Genomic DNA, 21946 nt, shown 5'->3' on the forward strand with positions numbered 1-21946 from the left:
TGGCATTTAAATAAAAAAACAATGACATTGTCCGTCACTCATGACGTTACGCAAGCGCCTTGCGCCGCCTAAACGAAACAGCAGGCTCAGGCATACATTTTCGCCGCGCGGTAGGAAGAGAGGGTTACGCCTTACTCCTTATGCCTTACGCTGTCTCGAGTTTAAAAAAAATTCCCCACCTCGAAAATTGCACAGCGCCGCTAAAGAAGTTTTCACTTCAATAACCCAATTAACAGATTCTCTTACAAATTTTAAGAAACTGTACAAAGTACAAACCCTCGAGCATCAATTAAGATGAGTCCAATTAAAAATTTCTAACTTCCCGATTAATTCCATTACAATTAATCGCAGGAAAGTTTGGAAATGTACGATAAATAAGCAGCGACGTTCAAGAAATTTCTCAGCGGACAAAAAAGGCCCGACCCTCATCAAACGAAGGCAAGTTTGTCTTTTTACATCATGTTCGGGTCATTCTGGAGACTAAGTCTGACCGTTGTCACCGAGGGTACTTTAAAGGACAATTTTGATTTTTGTCATTTCAACAACAGTTCGATTGCATAAAAGCTGTTAAATAAAATGAAAACCATCCTATAGACGTCGTAACTTTATAAGTAGGTTGTCTGGAAGATACTGCTTTTTAGTGTAAAAAGTGCCTGTTGTTTACCTATCTCTATTTTTTTGTATTCTAGGTTTTCTACAGCGTTGTGCAAAGAAGAGTATTTGTATGTAATTGGGTTTAACAGAATGATTATATGTATTTATTTATTTGCACCAACATCAGGCGTGGCTCACTCCGCGATTTCGTCGCTTTGCTACAGGTAGCTAAAAGTACATCCGTTCCACCCCAATTTTGGGGAAAGCCATAAGCTGCGCGTGGCGCAGTCGCCACCTAGCGGCCATATCTGTGCTGATCGTAACAGACGCGTTTTGTTAGAGAATGAGTCTTCTGTACCTAGTACTATTATTTATTCTGTGCCAATATGAAGAATCTAGTATTCCAGTAATTATGTAAACTTATTTCCGTTCAACGTATAAGCTGCTTGATAAAACCATTTCTATAAAATATTCTATTAAAACAGCGGGTAATTTAAAACCATAAAACAAACCAGGGGGCGCCACTTACATTACAATGTGAAAGGAAACCGGAAATTGGTTTCCAAGTACGACTCCTGTGAACGCTTCCCCTGATTTCCATCGATTAGCCAAAGTACGTTTACATTTGAATATCTAAACGCCAGACGATTTTCGAGCTTTTGACCTAAATTATAAGAGCGTGTGTGCGTTTTGGTGGTTGCATTGTCAGATTGTGTGGGTTGGGTCACTATACAATGACATGTGTTTACGGCAAAATGCAATCGTGCATGCATTTTTGAAGCAGAAATGTGTCAATAGCAGTCACATTAATGAATAAAGTGAATGTTTCGGGCTTTGAGGCTAATAGTAGGAGTAATTGTGTAGTTTTGTTTACTCTATTTAGTCCAGAACTACCACCACCAGTTTTGACATTGACAGATACGCTCGCGTCTAAGTAACTTACTTTCTATGCATCTCGCTCGTACTCGCATACCTATTAGTGCAAGCGAGATGTATAGAAAGTAATTCACGTAGACGCGAGTGTATCTGTCAATGTCAAAACTGGTGGTAGCCGTACAGGAGACCAATTTGAATGTTCACATGGCTGCAAAAGTGATCAAAATGATGTCATTTTGTTATCCTTCGCGCATGCATTTGCTCGTACTCAATGTTGCAAGTGTATTGGCACGAACGACACGCACAGGCGAATGATAACAGAATGCCATCATTTTGACATCAAAATTTAAGTTGGAATACTTGGAATTGGCCTCAGTGTTTTGTGTTTTCACTCACATTTTCGGGCGAGAAGATATTAAATGCATTAACAATACGGAGACGATTTGGATTAGGTACCTATACAAAAATACTTTTGTTAATAATAATTTTAGATTAAACATTTTAAAATAAAGAAGACACCTGTACCTAATAACAAAAGTAACCTTCGGCCCGATTCGGATTTTGAAATAGACATCTATTAGATATCTTTTAGACATCACCAAGATACGATAACGATATTTTTAAGATCTAACCTGTCAAATTTGACATTTGCGCGATTCTGGAGATACTCTTGAACGATTTTCACAGGATATGACTTAGAGATCCAATTCACATCTAATAGATATATTTCTCTATCTAACGTAAAAGTGACATTTGTTGCCCGAATTGCGCTGCAAAAGAGAACTAGTTGATATCTAAACTATAACGTATCTAGTACGCGTCTCTTGTGAATATCTTGAATTTCGAATACGGCAGTTTTTACTTTGTTTGTAGGTACTTGTTAATCTGTAGGTATGTGTGTAGTTAAAGCAGAAACCAGTTGACTCACACTTGCAAAAAACGCGTATAAACTTCACGGTACCATCGGTTACAGAATATAATCTAACTAACTAACTAACTAACTATTTTGGCTCAGCGATCCAAAGAGAATCTTGGCCTCCGAAACGAGAGCGTGCCACCTGACAGAATATAATCGATTACTAAAAATAAATCGATAAATATTAATAATCCACAATATTCCCACGATATGGGGCTACTAAACTGACTGCTATTTTTATCAAGCCCCAACTTAACGCAAAAATATTCTTAAAACAAACTTTATCATGTACTATATAAAGTACATTTTTAGAACAGTAAGAAAAACTAAGACGTAAAACTGTTCAACACTATTTTGTTCGAGGGTAGAATATTAAGCGAGCTTCGTGCATACTTAGTATTTTAAACCTTAAAACCTTTACATAGGATCTAAATTTAATTATCTGTCTTTAAAGTAAATATGTACATTCTAAATACAGGATAAGTTTAAACAAGGGTAAGATGTAAAATGGATTGTTCATGTAATTTTTTTCTTTACTAAGTACATATTATTGTAAATTTAAAAAGCTTTTTCACGCCACTGTTCGGAAATGTGGCAATAGATGGTCTAAAACCAAGCTGGAAAGTAGGCAATAGCTGTAGCACCTGAAGCACCACTACTACAATGTTTCATTGTTGTCATCATCTGTCATTGGTGACAGTTCGCTACAGCAATGAGTATCATTTAAAACATAAAAATCAATAAAAGGTCTGTTTTTGCGCAACTTTTTCCTTCAAAAATAAAATTAGGTTATTTATAGCACCAATTTCTTGTTTAAAAAAAAAGAAATATCAAAACCATTCACTTCATTTTTTTTTTGACAATTATCCATTCAGTTCACGCTTAAGGCGTTTTTTACTTTTGTAGCTGTTTGTGGTTTTATTAGCAAAAACGCTTCTAATTTTAGAGTCGGTTTGAAGCAAATAACAGAAAAACGCCTCTTAAAAGTGGTAAAAAAAGTAAAAAAAGGCGGGATCTGAAAATACCTACTGAATTGTATAGTGTAAATTATGTTTGACTAAAAAATATAAGAAACGCGTATCTACGCTCGCTATAAAAATGAGTTCTTCTAGTGAAGAAAATGATATTCTTACGCCTACCGAAATTCAAGAGACAGTACAGGCAGTGGCTAGTAATTTGCTACCAGAGAAATCGCGGGCTAGTACTTATAGTTATGAAAATGTTTTCTTATTTCCTCGCAGTAGTCGTGAAAAGCACTATGTAATGCCTCGGCCGGAAACGCTAAAGATGGACTCGTATTATTCGAGGGCCTCCACTAACGTGTCGGCCCTCGAACTCACTCGTCCATCTTTTAGCGATTTTCCGTCCTCTCCTACAATGTACTATTCTAGGTCAATCCTATTGTATCCCATGTTACAAAGGGCAAATTAATGAAAAAAAAATTGCAAATATAAACAAATTTACCTTCGAAACGAATCCCGTTTTACGGACCGGAGTCCAATTTTATTTATTCCCAAAGCACTTATCGATACAATTTTCCGATCGGATACGAAAATAGAATTCGTAATCAACGGAATAAATTGGGAAGGTAAATATAGTAAATTATTGAACATCCTGCTAATGTTACCTATGGATATAACATTTTGTTAAATAAGAAAAAAGTTACACAGCAAGAAGTTACAACATAACGATTATTTACAACTAAAATTATTTAATACATCGCATACGCAAACATACATAAAACAAGCATCGTGCTCACAATCGCTGTATCGATCCGGTCCGACCATACCTTGGCTGAGCATTACGCCCAGCAAACATTTTAAGTATATTTTCCTAGGCTCGAAAAGATTTTACCAATTTAAGTGAAAATGACGTCCTAAGTCACCAATTATTTTACGTATTGTACACTTTTACTTCCAAGTCAAAATATAGGGATAATAAAACGTAAATTTCACTTCATAAATACACCATGAAGTCAGGGACTTAGGGGTTGAAAATAAGGCAAAATATTAGGTAAAATTAACCTTAAACCCTGACCAATAGGTCAAATTTACTAATAAGGTATTTTAGGTGTATTTGCGACGTAATTATTACTTATACGGGGACTATGAAGTCACGGACTTAATGGTTGAAAATAAGTCGTATTACTAGGTAAAATTAACTTCGTACCCTGACCAATAGGTCAAATATACTAATAAGGCCTTTTAGGTGTATATGCGACGTAATTATTTCTTATACGGAGACCATGAAGTCAGGGACTTAATGGTTGAAAATGTGTCGAAATATTAGGTAATATTAACTTCGAACCCTGACCAATAGGTCAAATGTACTAATAAGGTATTTTAGGTGTATATGCGACGTAATTATTTCTTATACGGGGACCATGAAGTCAGGGACTTAATGGTTGAAAATAAGTCGAAATATTACGTGAAATTAAGTGCAAAGTCTGACCAATAGGTCAAATGCACTAATAAGACATTTTAGGTGTATTTGCGACGTAATTATTTCTTATACGGAGACCTTTAGGTCGTCGATTTTATGTCGATTTAGCTACTAATTTTAGGTAAATGTTACTTAAAATAGATGCCAAATTGCGACCATATAGTTAAAATCACTTGTAAAGTACTATCAATACCATAAGGTTGTGCCGCCATTTTCTTTCATTATAACGAGATGCTAAATATGAAATTGCATAATTTAAGTTGTTATATCTTGAATGGTGCCATCGCACGGTACTTCATTGTGCTAATATTCAAAATAAAACAATATTTTTGATCAAGTCAATACACTCACACACACAAATATTCAATTACAACACTCAATTACAAGCAAATATATGCATTTTGATTTTATGAAATGTTGAAAACTTAAATATTTCAAAAGCCCATCGATAGTTTTGTATGTAAACCTAACATACTGCACGAAAAAATTTTCTGTGCACTAGATTTCATCGTTTTTCATCAGCGTAATCGGCCTAAATTATTTTACATGACTTAGTGGCCGCCATTATCATTGCACAACTTAAAGTTGTTTTCTTGTTAGACATTTTGTTTCTGAGTGAAAAGAATATATAAGCGTAATGTTTGTGTCTCTTTTTCTCTTCATCGCGTCTGATCTAAATATTGCCTCGCAGAGTAATTATATGGATAAAAATATGTCGCCATCACGTCTAAAGGTGGTAAAGAATACCAAATTAGTACATTTTCACTACGCGACACGTCGTGGCGACGTCGAATCCACGTCGGAAACATGACCTAGTGTTGACCTAATGGTTGTAATCACTAATTTACCGTCAATAAATACGTCGCCGGCACGTGCGTTTTTTCCCCATTTATGTCGACTCGACGTGCCCACGACGTCGATTCGACGTGCCTCATTTTGGTCTCCTAAATTGTGCGACCTAAAATAGGTGCCTTTTTCGGAATATTGACCAAAAATGTTTGCTGGGCGGCTGCATATACTACTAGCGCCAACGGTGGCTACACTATTAACTAAAAGCAATGTCAGACTAAACCAATATCGAGCGTTCATGAAATCTACGCTAAAAATCTTTTAAGATTAGCTTATTAACAAAACAGCATTGTAGGATGACGAATTTGCGAAAATGTACAGGAATAAACATACAAAATGTTATGGATATAATAATTTCTTTAATTTCTTTGTTTTACAATTTGTAGCAACGGAAACTAGTACCAGACATAGATATACTTACACAGTGCCACAGAATAAATAATAGTACTAGGTACAGAAGCTTCACTCTCTAACAAAACGCGTCTGTCACGATCAGCACAGATATGGCCGCTAGGTGGCGACAGCGCCACGCGCGGCGTCGAACGGATGGACATTTAGCTACCTGTAGCAAAACGACGAAATCGCGGAGTGAGCAACGCCTGACAGTGCCTAAAAAGTAATTGCATTCCCGATTCCCGTTGCCAGGTATGTGTTGAGATTATACTGAGCAACTTTTACTATGGGGCCAACCCCGAAATCGCGAAAAAAAAATGGACAGGCAAAATGTATGAAACCGACAATTTTTTTTCGCGATTTCGGGGTTGGTCGCATAGTAAAAGTTGCTCAGTATACAAAACCTCCCTGGCAAAGGGAATGCACTTATTTTTTAGCCATCCTGTATAAGCATCACACTCGCAAATATCGTGTATATTTTTTTATGGTACGCTGCGACAATCAGGCCTATTCGGATTTCGAGATAATCACAAGATCTAAAGACGATTTAGAGATCAACTAGATCTACATTAGATATCGACTAGATGTGACTTGGATATCTAAGTCATAACTTGTCGAAATCGTTCAAGAGGACCTCCAGAATCGCGGAAACGTCAAATTTGACATATCTATCTTACAAATATCTTTAAATGATCCATATTGTAACTTGTTGAAGTCTAGTAGAAATCTATTTCATTTTCCGAATCGAGCCCAATGTTTGCAACAAATTATAAGCGGCCATTTCTTAGTTGTAAAAATCGACGAGAATATTAATGCAAATAGCAGGATCTATAAAACTTTACTACTGCCGTATTCAAACTTCAAGATATTCACAAAAGACGACACATACTAGATCCATTCTAGATACGTTATAGTTTAGATATCAACTAGTTCTCTTTTGCAGCGCAATTCGGGCAAGCAATGTCACTTTTAAGTTAGATAGAGTAAGATATCTATTAGACGTGAATTGGATCTCTAAGTCACATCCTGTGGAAATCGTTCAAGAGTATCTCCAGAATCGCGCAAATGTCAAATTTGACAGGTTAGATCTTAAACATATCGTTATCGTATCCTGGTGATGTCTAAAAGATATCTATTTCAAAATCCGAATCCCCTAGTCAGCTGGTGATATAAAAATCCAGTTTGGTAATTGAAACTTAATGTTGATTACCAAGCACAGATCACTTGCCACTGGATGGAGCATTAAACTCGCTTTTTATCATCGTAAGCTTCGCGGTTTTACCTGTAGTACTTGTTGAGTTATGTAGATGAAATTCAAACAATTATAAATCGGTATAGAGTTTCACTTATTTTGTTTCGGTGAAAACCAAAAAAAAATCAACTCTATTTCCTATAATATAGGTTCAAAACTTTAAAAAAATATGCCTTAGGAGGTTATGCGAATAGCATTATTAGTTTGTGATTCAATTTTATGTTGTCACTAGTTGCCATATGGCTGTCTTCCGGGTTGATTTTAAAGCAGGCCCCTGACGAACCTTCCAAATGGATGCCGTTACAATGGATTCATCCAAATGGACGGCATCCTAATATTAAACATTGTACGTTTTTGACATTCACGGACCGATTTTGGATTGCAGCCACGCTATTTGGACTGTTGGAAGGCTCGTCAGTGGCCGCCTTAAAACCATAATTTTGCAGAATTTTGAATAGCCCTTACATCCAGATTTGTGGTAGTTATTAGTTATAAATCTATCATGTAGGTATTAAAATTTCCTTTGGTTGGTGCACGACTCTTCAGATAGTTCCATAAAGTGAAATCTAGGAAAGGTAATCAGTGGGCTGCAATATTACATGTTTCCTTTGAGGTGATTAGAACACTATTTTTATAGTTACAAGTCTTCATAATATTTACAGATCATGAAACAGGCACTTAATTCTATTTTAATCACATTATTAAGTAAACTAGTTTACGACATGAATTTTAATACTGCGTGTATTTTTTATAATTCGCATACTTAAACGAGACGCAATGTTTAGTGCTTTGAAACAATTTTGAAAGAAAGCGAGATAACCGCCATGTGGGACGTTGACTCGATGATCATTGTTCCTATAGTCGTGTCAGTGAACGATTCATAGCGAAGCGCGAAGAGTCTCGACCAACACCTAGAGAGACTCTCGCTGGTTGGTTGGATCGAGGGTCAAATGCAGAAGGCGGTAATTTTGGACACGGCGCGTATAGTAGGTACGTCGGTTCCTCACTATGCGGCCCTGACCACCGGCAGCTTGGGCCCTGCCCCGCTGCCGGCGGCACCCTACACTCTAAAAAATGAAGACCAACTAAGAGCAGTTTCTTCTTAGTTGACGTTAAGTTAATTACAACAATTACGATCTTATATAAATCAATGAAATCTGATTACTTAAAACAATAAGTGTATCTGTGATTGAACTAATAAAGTAGGTATTGATTAATCCTAACAATTGTATACCTTGCATCTATTATTAACTTGTTGACATAATTATGTAACGTAGGTTGATTCAATAAATATCAAGCTTAGTTGATCTTACTAGGGTCAATTAGTTACCATAATTCTTTTTCATGTATATATTGAACAAGATCTTAGTTGGCTCAGTTACATAGCAATAGTAAGATCAATCAGAATTACCTTATTTGAAATGTCGAAGTCCTTGTTAGGCTCGTATGGAATCAAGATGCTTGATTACGACTATCAAAATATTGATAGGGCCAACCAAATTTTTTTTAGAGTGTAGGTTAGGCTTTTTATAGTGTGTTTATATATTTTTTGTAATGTTTTGTAAGTGTTTTTATATTTTACTTTTATACTCACATTGTAAAATCCTAACCTAAGACCCTAATTGAATAAAGGAAAATATAATTATATATATATGTCTATAATATTTATTTGTATTTAAGACTTAATTTTGGACACCCCTAACAGCGGAAGAAAGATCTTGGAATCGTCGCCATTAATCGCTAAAAAGAACTTTTTGACGTTAATTGCTTCGCTAATTGATACCGGTGATTAACGACTAATGACTAACGAGTAACGACTAAAGACTAATGCCAGTTCTCAGGCAATGAACGCAGTTGTTTTTAGTCCTAATTGACTTTTTGGATGAGGCCAAGGATCGTTGTGTTTTGTTTTATTTTCTTTGAGTATACATACAGTCAGCAGCAGAAGTTGCTAAGCGGGCCAGGTGTTCAAAATTATCTTGGGGCAACTTTATTGTTAAGAGAATTAGAGCGTGTCAAGGTAATTTTAAACACCTCGCCCGTTTAGCAACTTCTGCTGCTGGCTGTATGAGCAATATGCATGGGCAAATGATCACAAAATCAATTGACATTCGTTTCTAAGCTCAAATCAGCCTCTTAGTCTAAAAAATATTTATATTTTGATCGGGGGTAAAAAGGGACAGAATCATAATTTAAAATGGTCCAAGATACTTAATGAACTGCTGCGTATAATGGAGCACGTTTTTAATATCCGTTAGCAATTTAGCTTTAGTGTTAATATAGATTTTCTTAGCTTTTTATTTTTGAGTTAAACAACGGATCCTTCATTGCTAGTCGTTTACTTACCTCTCCGTCTTTTAGTACTAACTTTAAACCGTGTTTTACCACCGTGGGGAATGATGACTAGAATTAAAATATAGTTGTGACGTTCTCGAAAACGTTCTCGATTTTGTATGGGGAATGTTCTCGTGCTAAATCGGCACATCTGTAAGTAGATATGTATACAAGCAATTTTCGCGTATATTTTTCATCACGGGCGGCCTGATCTGCTACACACGCCTACACTTTAATGGCTCCTCTACACGATGGGCCAGCGCCGGCCACTCCAAGGGACGCAGCCATGCGGTAGAATGAGATAGCAATATCACTTGCTCGCTCTAACGCATAAATGCGTCCCTTGGAGTGGCCGGCGCTGGGTCATCGTGTAGAGGAGCCATAACCTTTTGAACGTCCAGAACACCAAAAGGTGTCGTTACTAGTCGTGCCCAGCGCGCCAAGGATATGGGTGTTATGGCGGACGATGTCAAAGTAACCTTCAGACTTTCGAATAAGGTTTACATTAGCTCGTTTGCGCCCGGGATCTTGGCGTTTGAGTTATGTTTGTGTGTTTGACATAAAGGAGCATTCCATGAAATTATCTACCGTTTATCCCGTACAAACGAATTTTCTGAAGATTTGCAGGTATAAGTAAGTGTTTCATTTTCTATCACAAATGGTCAAATGTACGCACAGAAAAATAATCGCCTGCTTTAAATGCCGAGAAAAAAGTCGCAACACAGGAAATAAAATGCGTTTGTACGCGGGAGCGTTCAAAAAGATAATTTTAATTAACGCCTACACTACCGCCCCACCTTTTTCGGAGTCTAGTATGCTATGTTATAAATGAAGATATAATTGCCCGGCGGAGTGTGGTGCAATTTGTTGACACTCCCACTAATTACGAGGCAGTTTCGCTACAGATTCACCTTGTTGGGGGTGGGGTGCTACTGACAGCGGAAAGACATAGGCTAATTCAGATTCAGATTCAGATTATTACGTACCTTATGTGGCTTCATTTTTGACATTTGTCTTTTTATCGCGAGTTTAAATATCAATGTATTTTGCGAGTAATGTCATAGAAATGTCCTTTTCTTTTCCATGAAACACCCTCTCACAAATTTACGAATATAAATCGATCAGGTTCATTCATAACGGTGGAATTTAGATATATCCGTCCACCTTCGAGCGTATCTCGGCAGAGTACGTGAAAATGTATAAAAAGATGACGGTAATCTATTCAGATTACTTTAGCATAATAGCCTTATTACTTTAATAAAGTCATCAGCCAATAATGACGTATCGATTATACGTACATGCACCCAATCAAACTTAATAAGCCCGCACACTCCGCACCTACTATACTAGTTTGAGTAAAATACACGCTAGTATCTCCAATTATATCGATTTAGAGGTTCATTCAAATTTAGAAGATATGATATTAATTTGATATTAACTATTCCAGTCATTTTTGTATAAAATAATTCAGAATAATGTATTCCAGAAACCGCTGAAACTGACAGGACAGGACAAAATATAGGCAGGTACAATGCAATGTTACACAACGATAGCCGCAAAAATATCTGACACGATCTTATTTGGAGAGCCATAAGAGCGTATCACATATTTTTGCGGCCTTCGAAGAGTAACATATTATTGCAGGTGACTGTACATCATTCGTTGTTTGCTTATGATGTTTAACGGTACCAAAAGTTACAATTTGTGAGATATTGCTACAGTATAATTTCAAGTTAAAAAATTGTATTTCAGTTTTATGTGGGGTAGTCATGGATTTTATCAAAATTGAGGGATATTCGTTTCGGCAACAATCTTACATATTTTCTATTTATGACCTCATAAAATGATTTCCCCGAAATAACCATATAATCGCTACAACTACCACCACGCCTCGTCACAAGGGCAGAATCTACTTAGTCTGAAATGGTTTCCATGTATTCTAAAGGCATGCTGGCGTTCGCATCACAGTATATTACATCGCATGCCCGCATGAATTAACGTGAGTTTCGTAGAATATAATCATGCGGTCTAAAATGCATGACCTAGAAAGGCTATCTTGGCCCAGATGGCAAGCGGGCGCGAGGAAAAGCACCCACGAGATGGTCTGATGTTGTGAAGAGGGTGGTTGGCAGCAACATGCAGTGCGTGACCCATATGGCTTATGATCGCACACTATGGAGACGGAGTCCACATGGTCGCGATCCTCAGCAATGAGGAACCTAGGAAGAAGAGGGGTATTTACTAGGAGCTATACTCAGGGACTATTTTAGAGGAACGCAAAAATAAAGTTCCAAGTTATTTTCAAAATCTCAAGCCTGATCCACTCGCCTACCGCAGATAGTTTATGTAGATCGACCACCACAGTAATTTGACTCCAGGGTAATTCAGCATGTTAATATTATGGTTCGTAGCTATGTTAGCTTCACGATTAACATTCAGGAGATGTCCCCTTAGGGACCTTAGGTACAGGAACGCTCCCATATCAAGTTGCAGTCAAATCTTGTCTCCTCAGAACTTGGTCTGAGCTATGACGTCATTAATCGCAGGACCACAAATCGACACGGAACATGCATACTAACTATCGATGCTATCGATTACGATAGTCTGCGTAAACGCAGTTAATCTGATGACACGGCGGCTATTAAACGCCTTACACGGGACACAATTATAGGGTGGCTTATATTAAAAGATGCAGCGGGGACTAAGATTAATTACAAGGACGTTTGGTCCAAGTGATTAGAGTCGGGCCTAGCTAACTTTGCATGGCATTTGCAATGACAAAGTTTAATAATGTCATCATTAATGTAAAATTTCTAGGAAAATATGACGTTTAAATTGACACTGCCTTACTTTGTTCTATTAAAGTCGGTGCAATTTTAGCTTTGACAAACTCTATTTTATAGGTACGTAAATAGCGAGTAATCTAGCTTCGCGAAATACCAACAATACTTATTTCTACGATTACTGGCTCCTCAGTAATAGTTAACTGTATTAAACTAGAAGCTAAAAATGCTATTAAGTTTTTATTCTTCAATGTTAGTAGGTATGTACTTAAAAGCTGCAAGTAACACAAATATGCAACAAATAAGCATATACATATAAATGGCATCTATAAAGAATACCCATTTGTAGCGCATAGGCGTAGATAATCTGACGACACGTCAGACACTATTTAACGCCTTACACGATACAGCCAGACATTTATGTTGTGGTACAAAGTATAAGAAACCGAGGGAAGTATTTTGATTAGCTTCTCATAAATATTTTCGACAAATTATATCGATCAACGTATTAACGTAACAAACTTTAATGTTTAATAACCGAATTTATCTATTCATACTAAGTATAGAGGGCTCATAACGCTTACACACATTTGCGTGTCCAAATCTAAGATTTAACAAGAAAGTTGTGTTCAATACCTATTGGTGAGCATCTTTTGCTCTAATATCTCTGATAGTAACTGAACCTGAAATATAACATTTCCAATCAAGCTAAATGCATCGCTTATTCCTATGCTTTGCACCACACAAAATTAACTACAAGTTAAACTAGTCCTACAGACGTTTAATGACTAACACGACTAGAAAAATAGTTAAAAAAATAACCTAGCTACACATAATGGCGGCCGCTATAAACCACATCACCAGGCAAGATGCAAGATACCATCGCTAATTACTGAGAAATGCTAATTCTTTTATTATTTCGCTAAGCTTTTGCCTATGGGTTCGCCCGCGCAGGACTCTTTAACGGCACACTTTCAACTTTCAACCCCCAGTTCGCCCTCTTAGGATAGGATTTTTGGTTCTGCAGCTGCAGGTTATAAGTATCCCAACAAAAATTTTGCCAAGTCGAAACCATAAAGCCCGCACTGTCAAAAAGTTATCCGATCTCTTGTAGAGCCAAGCTTATAACTCTACAAGCCCTAACTTCACAAACTCTACACTTTAGTCAAAATATATGGCTTGGCCGTTTCGCTACCTACATATGGGCGTAAGGTGAAAAATTTATTCCCTATTCATTTTTAGTGTTCCGTACAAAACTTTTTTTATTATACGATAATTCTTGCAGTAAAGAAACGGCCAAGCCACATATTTTGACCATGATGTAGAGTTTGTGAAGTTAGGGCTTGTAGAATTAGAAGCTTTGCTCTACAAGAGATCTGAAAACTTTTTGACATTTTTGGTTTCTGCATCTACAGGTTATACGTTATAATATTAAAGCATAGGTATTTATAGAGCAATGTGCCAGGGATAATTTTCAAAAATTGCAAAGTTCTAGGTATTTTTTCTGCATGCTCATTGCCAAACCTTCTTACATTTGATTTATATGCAACTTGAAATAGATACCAATGAGTGACTTAAATGCTATATGGAGCAGTCGTCAAGGTTGATATCAACGGGATCTTACTAACGCTACGTCTTACGTAGGCGAACAACGCGCGAACGCGGCGCGGCGCGGCGCGGCGCGGCGCGGCGAAATCAATCCTTTGATGCCCATAGAAGTGTCCTACGTAAGCGATCTCGTTGCGAACGCGGTGCGGCGCGATTTGCACGCGAATGTCAGGCGGCGCGGCGCGGCGCGGCGCGGCGGCGGCCGCTTTCGCCGCGCCGCGCCGCGCCGCGTTCGCGCGTTGTTCGCCTACGTAAGACGTAGCGTTATAAGCGGAAATTTGCATGAAAACTTTTCCATGATAGTTTCCATAAATTTTTGAGGAAATAATCCAACTTATACTCTGTATATTTATTTAGGTACCTTTTTAAATAAAAGTTTACAAACAATTTGTACATTTTAGGGTACTAATAACATTTATTGGTTACCCAACCAAATACAAAAGCGCCCGAACCTGTCACTGAACGACCTGACTTTAACCTACATTATTAAATAATCATCATCATTCATCATTTCATCATTCATTTCATTTGATCATTTTGATCATGTAATGTTTTCATCTACCCTCACCTGGCTTAGGACAGAGAAACAGACAAAATATACCTACAGACAACCTTTTCACGATCTTATCACATTAGTTCGCATAAATTAACAAGACACAATTAAACACGAAGCGGCTTGTTTGAAATAATTAAACAGTGAGATGGTAAGTCGAGTTATTTCTGAGATAATTTACTTGTCGACGTTGTCTACATGATTATTACTAACATAGTTAAAATGCTTCAGTAATTAAGGACAGGCCTTTGTTTATATTTTACAAGCTTTAGTTATGAGTGCAATGTTCTTTCAGAGCATTGTATAGTATAGTGCGTGCTCTCAATCATCGCATGGCCATCTCCCTGGTCCAGCGCTGGGCCATCGTGTATAGGAGCCATAACCATCGCATGGCCATCTCGCTAGTCCAGAGCTGGGCTATAACCGCGAAAATCGAAGTTCGCAAATTGCGGGAATTTTTCTCTGCCACTCTAACTACGCCTTCATTGGAGTAAAAGCGAAAGATCCCCGCAATCGGTTTTCGCGGTAGCCGCTCTGGGCCACCGTGTAGAGGAGCCATTACACTCCTCATACATATCGAGGCATAACACAGTGATGCCATTTTTGGACAGGATACGTGTAGCCGAAAAAGCGCTGGTGGCCTAGCGGTGAGAGCGTGCGACTTGCAATCTGGAGGTCGCGGGTTCAAACCCCGGCTCGTACCAATGAGTTTTTCGGAACTTATGTACGAAATATCATTTGATATTTACCAGTCGCTTTTCGGTGAAGGAAAACATCGTGAGGAAACCGGACTAATCCCAATAAGGCCTAGTTTACCCTCTGGGTTGGAAGGTCAGATGGCAGTCGCTTTCGTAAAAACTAGTGCCTACGTCAAATCATGGGATTAGTTGCCAAGCGGACCCCAGGCTCTTATGAGCCGTGGCGAAATGCCGGGATAACGCGAGGAAGAAGAAGACGTGTAGCCGACATTCAAAGGAAAAATACCCGAAAACCCCTGAGACGATCCTGTTTCAGTCGACGTCAGAGATATGTTTACACTTTTTGCCTTATTACAAAGGAGTAAGGTGCAAAAGTGTAAACATATTTTTGACGTCGAATGTACAAGGAAATCCAAACGCGTGCGGAATTTTGATTTAGCCTGATTAAATAGAGTAAAGACTAAATTAAGGTCAAATTACGTTCGTTAGCAGGAAAAATGGTCTCAAGGCTAGATTTACAGGCAACAAGCGCAAATGGAATTACACATAATGAACCTTAATTTCTACTGTCTGTAGCACTAATTGTGTCAAATTCATTTGTTGCAAAGTGTAATTACACACGGGCATGATTGCGGATTAGAAAAGATTTGCTGGACTTTGATAATTTTAAGTTGGACTGTGGTTGGACCAAATTTTACAGCATTACGAGTATTTCAGGCAGGTAACTTATAAGCGTTGATATCCGCCATTGACATATATGACATTGAGCGACCTGCGACGGCGGCAGCGACAATCATAGGCGGGAACGAACGGTCCGATCGCTCCATCTTGCTCCAACCTATTATGCGGTATCGCTGCCGTCGTTGCAAGTCGCTTAATGTCGTGGCGGAGCCGTAAGCGCTATGTAAGAATCGCTAACGCCATCTGTGAGAATACTCTGGCACGACGTGGAACAGTAACAGACGCCACGTACCTTTCTGCAGGGTTGTTGGAGCGGCAGCGGCGGCGGGGCGATGAGCCGCATCTGCGGCGGCTGCGGCGGCAACGCGGCCAGCAGCGGCGGCACGAGCGGCACCACGCCACCCATCGGCAGCGCCACGGCGTACTGCTTCATGCCCATGCCTTAATGTCGTGGCCGAGCCGTAAGCGCTGTGTAAGAATCGCTAACACCATCTGTGGGAATATTCTAGCACGACGTGGAACAGTAACAGACGCCACGTACCTTTCTGCAGGGTTGTTGGAGCGGCAGCGGCGGCGGGGCGATGAGCCGCATCTGCGGCGGCTGCGGCGGCAACGCGGCCAGCAGCGGCGGCACGAGCGGCACCACGCCGCCCATCGGCAGCGCCACGGCGTACTGCTTCATGCCCATGCCCATGCTCCATGGCAGGAACCACCCGCCGGCCTGCATGCCGCCGCCGTACCACGCCAGCGCGTTCACCGTTTCATGCGCCACGATGAGAATGAACGCATTAGTTGCACTGTTACCTGTGGGCAACGGAAGGGTTATGTTGGTTAATACATTCACTAACAAAACTTCCGTGAGACAGACATATTAAATACACCGCACGATATCGGCCGGTCAGTTGTTCGGAACTGTCAAATTTTTGTTCTAACTGACAGGCCGATATCGTCCGGCGGCCTGTTAGTCAGTGGTCGGCTTTAAGAACGTATTTTCTGTCTGCTCCGGTCCGTCACCGTCAAAGCAAGCTCCTGATGCACTCCTTGGTACGGAGGGAAACCTGTCGAGCGTTTTTCTACTAAATACGTGACTGACCCGATCTTAGTATATTTAACAACACATTCACTGCCAAGAACATGTATGTGTGTTCATTAATTGTACTGGAAACGGGGCGCCCGGCACCGAAAGTGATAAGGCGTCGTCAATGTAAATCAAAATGAAAAATCTTTATTTCAGGCAACTGGTGGCCCTTAAATAACTGCCTACGTTTAAACTAGCATATATTACATACTATAGAAATATATCTTAAAACTTAGAACTAATGCATGCATGTAATGTAACGCATCGCGGCCATAACATGTTTTGTAGTTTGCAACGCCGCAGTGGCAGGAATCCGGCCGCGGAACCTCCGAAACTTGACACCCTTCGGCCAAAATTCCTCCTTGGTGAAGGTCGTTAGAAGGTCAATAGGTAAAAATACGTATAAACAAAAGTTGTCTTCTTAATTCACTAAACTTTGAGATGTTGAAGCGTAGGTAATATTTGAGAAACATTACATTGCATTGGCAAAAAAACGTCCTTGAATTAGTTTTGGTCATTGTCAAAATGATGGCCATCTGGTCAAAATTATGGTTTGGTTTAACAAAAGATAACAATGCCATTCATCGTCAGGTAATCTCTCAAGTAGATCCTGTCATTTTAAAACCGTACCAATTTAATTTGCTCTAAACGTTCAGAAAGAAAGAAAACCATATATATTATGTGACCCATCCGTAGTAGTTTTTTACTGCTTTAAAACACCTCAAAATACAGACGTAATTTTGACCTAGGTCTGAAATAAACCCTGAATTATGATTATAAAAATGATACCTAAATGAACACTTACTACAAGTAGGTACATGAAATAATAGTAGTTTATGTGACTGCTACATAATGAAAGGCATTAAAACACGAGTGTGGGTTTAAGAAACGAACGAAGTGAGTTTCTTAAAAGGATCACACGAGTGTTTTAACGCCTAATTATGTACAGTTACATACACTACTTTATCTACACACATATAATTACCTTCTTTTATACATTCACTAACCTCATATTTCAGCCGACATCCATCGTTACTCTCTGGCGAAACTCGCAGATTTGAGAGGTGCCGTCTCCTTAAATATCTTTTTATCACTAATTTTACATGAAACTTTTGCTTAAAACTTGTTTAAAGACAAGATAACAAATTAATTTTATACCTAAAACTAATTAAAAGATAAACTGTACGTCAAATGGCGGTAAATGAAAACTTTTTTCACACATGTCACGCATCCGTAGTTTTTTTTTAATTCATAGACAAACGAATGAAGTCCCTATTCTCATGTCACTCGAGATAAAATGTCGTACGGTTTATATTAAAAAAATATACTGAATTGACGTTTCGTATCGATAATTGTTTTAATATCTATGGATACTAGAATAGACATCCACTTGAGTTTTGACAGCTGTTCCAAATTTAATCTCATAACCTTACAAAAATCTATAAAGTTATAACTTTAAAGTACAGATTTTACCTACTACCACAGATAAGAAAGTACTCATAGTAAAATTGGTTGTCATAATGCTGGTCATTTCCTATGGTTTCTGAATGCATTTTAGAGCATTAATGATATGTGCGTAGATAAAAGGTATTTAAAGAATAAAGAAATATACATTAACCGCCATAAAATGCAGTCACTTTCCACGATGATAAAAGGGAACAGGTACAAATATTGATGTCCATAAATAAGTCGAACTTATGCTAATTCTATAATGTGATAAAACACAGACCTATCTCAACGTTTGCCAATGTTAGCCGCCGTGATAAAATACACGTTCATATTACGTAAAATACGCCGAACCAATTATTCAGACACTTTAAATACATTAGCATTGGACAGTTAAACTGTAAAAATAAACACAGTTTCGTAACCTCCTATCCGATCATCAATCTATCCAGAAATAACGCCTTAACAGCGTCGGAATCTCTGACTGACAGAACGTGGGTGACTCGACATGAGCGGGAAGCGGGTAGCATCAGATATATCTGAGCGGCTAAGGCGCTAATAATATCTGAACACGCTGTATTATCAGAGTGCTAAAACAAATATATTAAATATATTAAAAACGGGTCACTCACGTATTTTAAGTCGAAAAACGCTCGACATGTTTCACTCCGTACCGAGGAATATCATCAGGAGCTTGCGTTAAACCTCAAAACAAAGCGGTAAGTAAAGCGCGTTGCGTTAAGTTTTGTTATTAAAATTGCTAAAACAAATGGTCAGATGTATTGAGTACCGCGGCTGTTTTGATATATTTGATGGTCACTTTATATCAATCTGAGAAATAAGGTCTAAAACTCTTAATAGCGTAAGAATGAATGATGTTACGCTGTAGAATCTTTGACTGACAGATCGTGGGTGACTCGACACGGGCGGGGAGCGTATACATCGGAACGGACAAGGTGCGTGCAAATATCTGAAGATCCGTCTATTGTTAGGGTTACCAGATACAAATTTAGAATTTCCTTACAAAATTCCTGATTTCAGAATATTTTTCCTGACATTTATATTTTTGACGACGACGGGGGGTTCGAGCCGTTAACGATGGCCACCCGATTGAGCCGATAGCCGGCCCTAAAAGTATGTATGCTTGAGTAAAGATTTGTTAATTAATAATTACGTTAGGCCAAGCAATAAGAAAGTATAGAGGGAAATGCTAGGAACACAATTTTTGACTACGTAACTTTGTTTGGACTAGTTAGGAGGTGAACATATCAAAAGTCCCCGGCCGTAGCCCCGGTGCTGGGGGTAGAGGGGGGAAAGAAGGTCTCATTTTTCGGATTTTCACTTATATCTTGGAAACTTTGCGTCTTAGCGACATGACTACTAAGACAAACCAAAAGCTGATAAAATTTGTTACAAGTTTTATTAAGTCAAGTTTTTCGATATCTTGAATAGTTTTTGAGATACCCGCTCTTGAAAGTTTATTTAGGGCTTTCAATTTTATCTTGATATCTACATTAGTGAAGCTGCTAGGCCGTGTTTGGTATCATTTTCGTATAAATCGGGGGTGCTGAATTCATTTTTGGTATCACATTGACACCATTCCTAAGAAAAAACATATAAACTTTAAACAAATACCTTTTTTTTTTAATTCATCTTCACGCTTAAACCGCTCAACCGATTTGATTAAAATTTGGTATACAGATATTTAGGGTCTCCCCTAATATATTGACGCGCATTCGGCAAAAGCCGATAGGAAAAAAGCTTTATGTCCACGCAATAAGAGCGAAAAAGCCGTCGACGCGTCGGCAGGCGCCGGCCGATGCGAGCCGAGCCGAACGACGACTTTTTCGCTCTTATTGCGTGGACATAAAGCTTTTTCCTATCGGCTTTTGCCGAATGCGCGTCGATATATCAGGGGAGACCCTTAGAGACCCAAGACAAGACATAAGATACTTTTTATCTCAATAATCATCCTTTAAAGTTGTGAAATGGAGAATGGGGGGAATTAAACTTCGTCAACGAAACTGAATTCCTGAGATTAATACTGCTTAAAGTAAAGTTTGAAGTCATATTTGGTATCATTTTCATCTAAATGACAGATGTATACCATCCTAAATTTCATCTAAACCAGTTCAGCGGTTATTGACTCCCCATACAAACTTCCACCCCACTTTTCACACCCTCAAAAGATGCTTTTGGTTATAAAAACTATCCTATGTCCTGTGTCGAGACTGAAACTATTTCTATACCAAATTTCAACGAACGTGGTTTAGCGGTTAAAGCGTGAAGAGGGATATAAAAAATTATATTTTTTTAAATTTTGGTTTTACTTCGGAATAGTGTTAATGTGATACCATAAATGAATTCAGCACCCCCGATTTATACGAAAATGATACCAAACATGGCCTAACAGCATCACTGATGTAGATATCAAGATAAAATTTAATTCCTAAATAAACTTTCAAGAGCGGGTATCTCAAAAACTATTCAAGATATCGAAAAACTTGACTGGATAAAACTTGTAACTAATTTTATCAGCTTTCGGTTTGTCTTAGTAGTCATGTCACTAAGAGGCAAAGTTTCCAAGATATCGATGAAAAACCGAAAAATTCGACCTTCTTACCCCCCTCTTCCCCGCAGCACCGGGGCTACAGCCGGGGACTTTTGATATGTTCACCTCCTAACTAGTCCAAACAAAGTTACGGAGTCAAAAATTGTGTTCCTAGCATTTCCCTCTACAACGTTTTTTGATCATTCATTTCCTTACCTAGAAGTTATTGATAAGTTGAGTAGATCTAATTTTTTTTACAATGTTTTTGGAATAATTTTACTAAATAAAAAGGTAATTTAAAAAAAAGTCTATAATATCAAAAAATTCCTGACATTTTCGTGTTCCCTCCCCATTCCTGAGAAAAGGCCAAAATTCCTGACATGTCAGCAAAATTCCTGTCATCTGGTAACCCTATCTATTGTCAGGTAAATGTGATGTTTTCAGCAGCTTGAGATGAAGTCAACCATCAAGTCATTTTGATCTTCAATTACTTATATATCAGGTCACTCAGCTAATATTAGATTAACAACATATTCTCAACACGATCGCTATCATCCGACCCTTGTCATATTGTCACGGTACATGTCTCGAGCTAGACAGCTTATTAGATTGAAATAGAGTATCAAACTTGCCATTTTCATCTCGCATTCACAAATAATGTAGGTATAGGTATTAAATGAGCTCGTATAAAAATCGGCCAAGAGCGTGTCGGGCTACGCTCAGATTGGTCGGTGTAGGGTTCCGTTCTTGCACATTTGTCACAATAAACCTACTTAAGATCCCTTTAGTAGATACTATAGACTAATTACGTATTAATTAAAATGGTGTATCTTCTCAGCTTTTACTAAGAATGGATGACTTTTTGCGAAAACTCAAAAACGTATTAATACGG

At 38.4% G+C, this 21946-nt stretch overlaps 1 protein-coding gene across 2 annotated transcripts in view; it reads right to left on the minus strand.

Annotated features, from left to right (window-relative positions):
- Positions 1-16415, minus strand: part of LOC134663514 (pseudouridylate synthase RPUSD2-like) — a 123736-nt gene extending 107321 nt beyond the window's left edge. For both annotated transcript variants that reach the window (XM_063519903.1, XM_063519902.1), the window contains exon 1: positions 16272-16415. In XM_063519903.1, coding sequence (XP_063375973.1) covers positions 16272-16412 — 141 coding nt within the window. In that variant the 5' untranslated portion in view covers positions 16413-16415. The remainder of the gene's footprint in view (positions 1-16271) is intronic.
- Positions 16416-21946: the final 5531 nt, after the last annotated feature.

Source organism: Cydia fagiglandana, chromosome 4, assembly GCF_963556715.1.
Source record: "Cydia fagiglandana chromosome 4, ilCydFagi1.1, whole genome shotgun sequence".
Taxonomy (NCBI): Eukaryota; Metazoa; Arthropoda; class Insecta; order Lepidoptera; family Tortricidae; genus Cydia; species Cydia fagiglandana.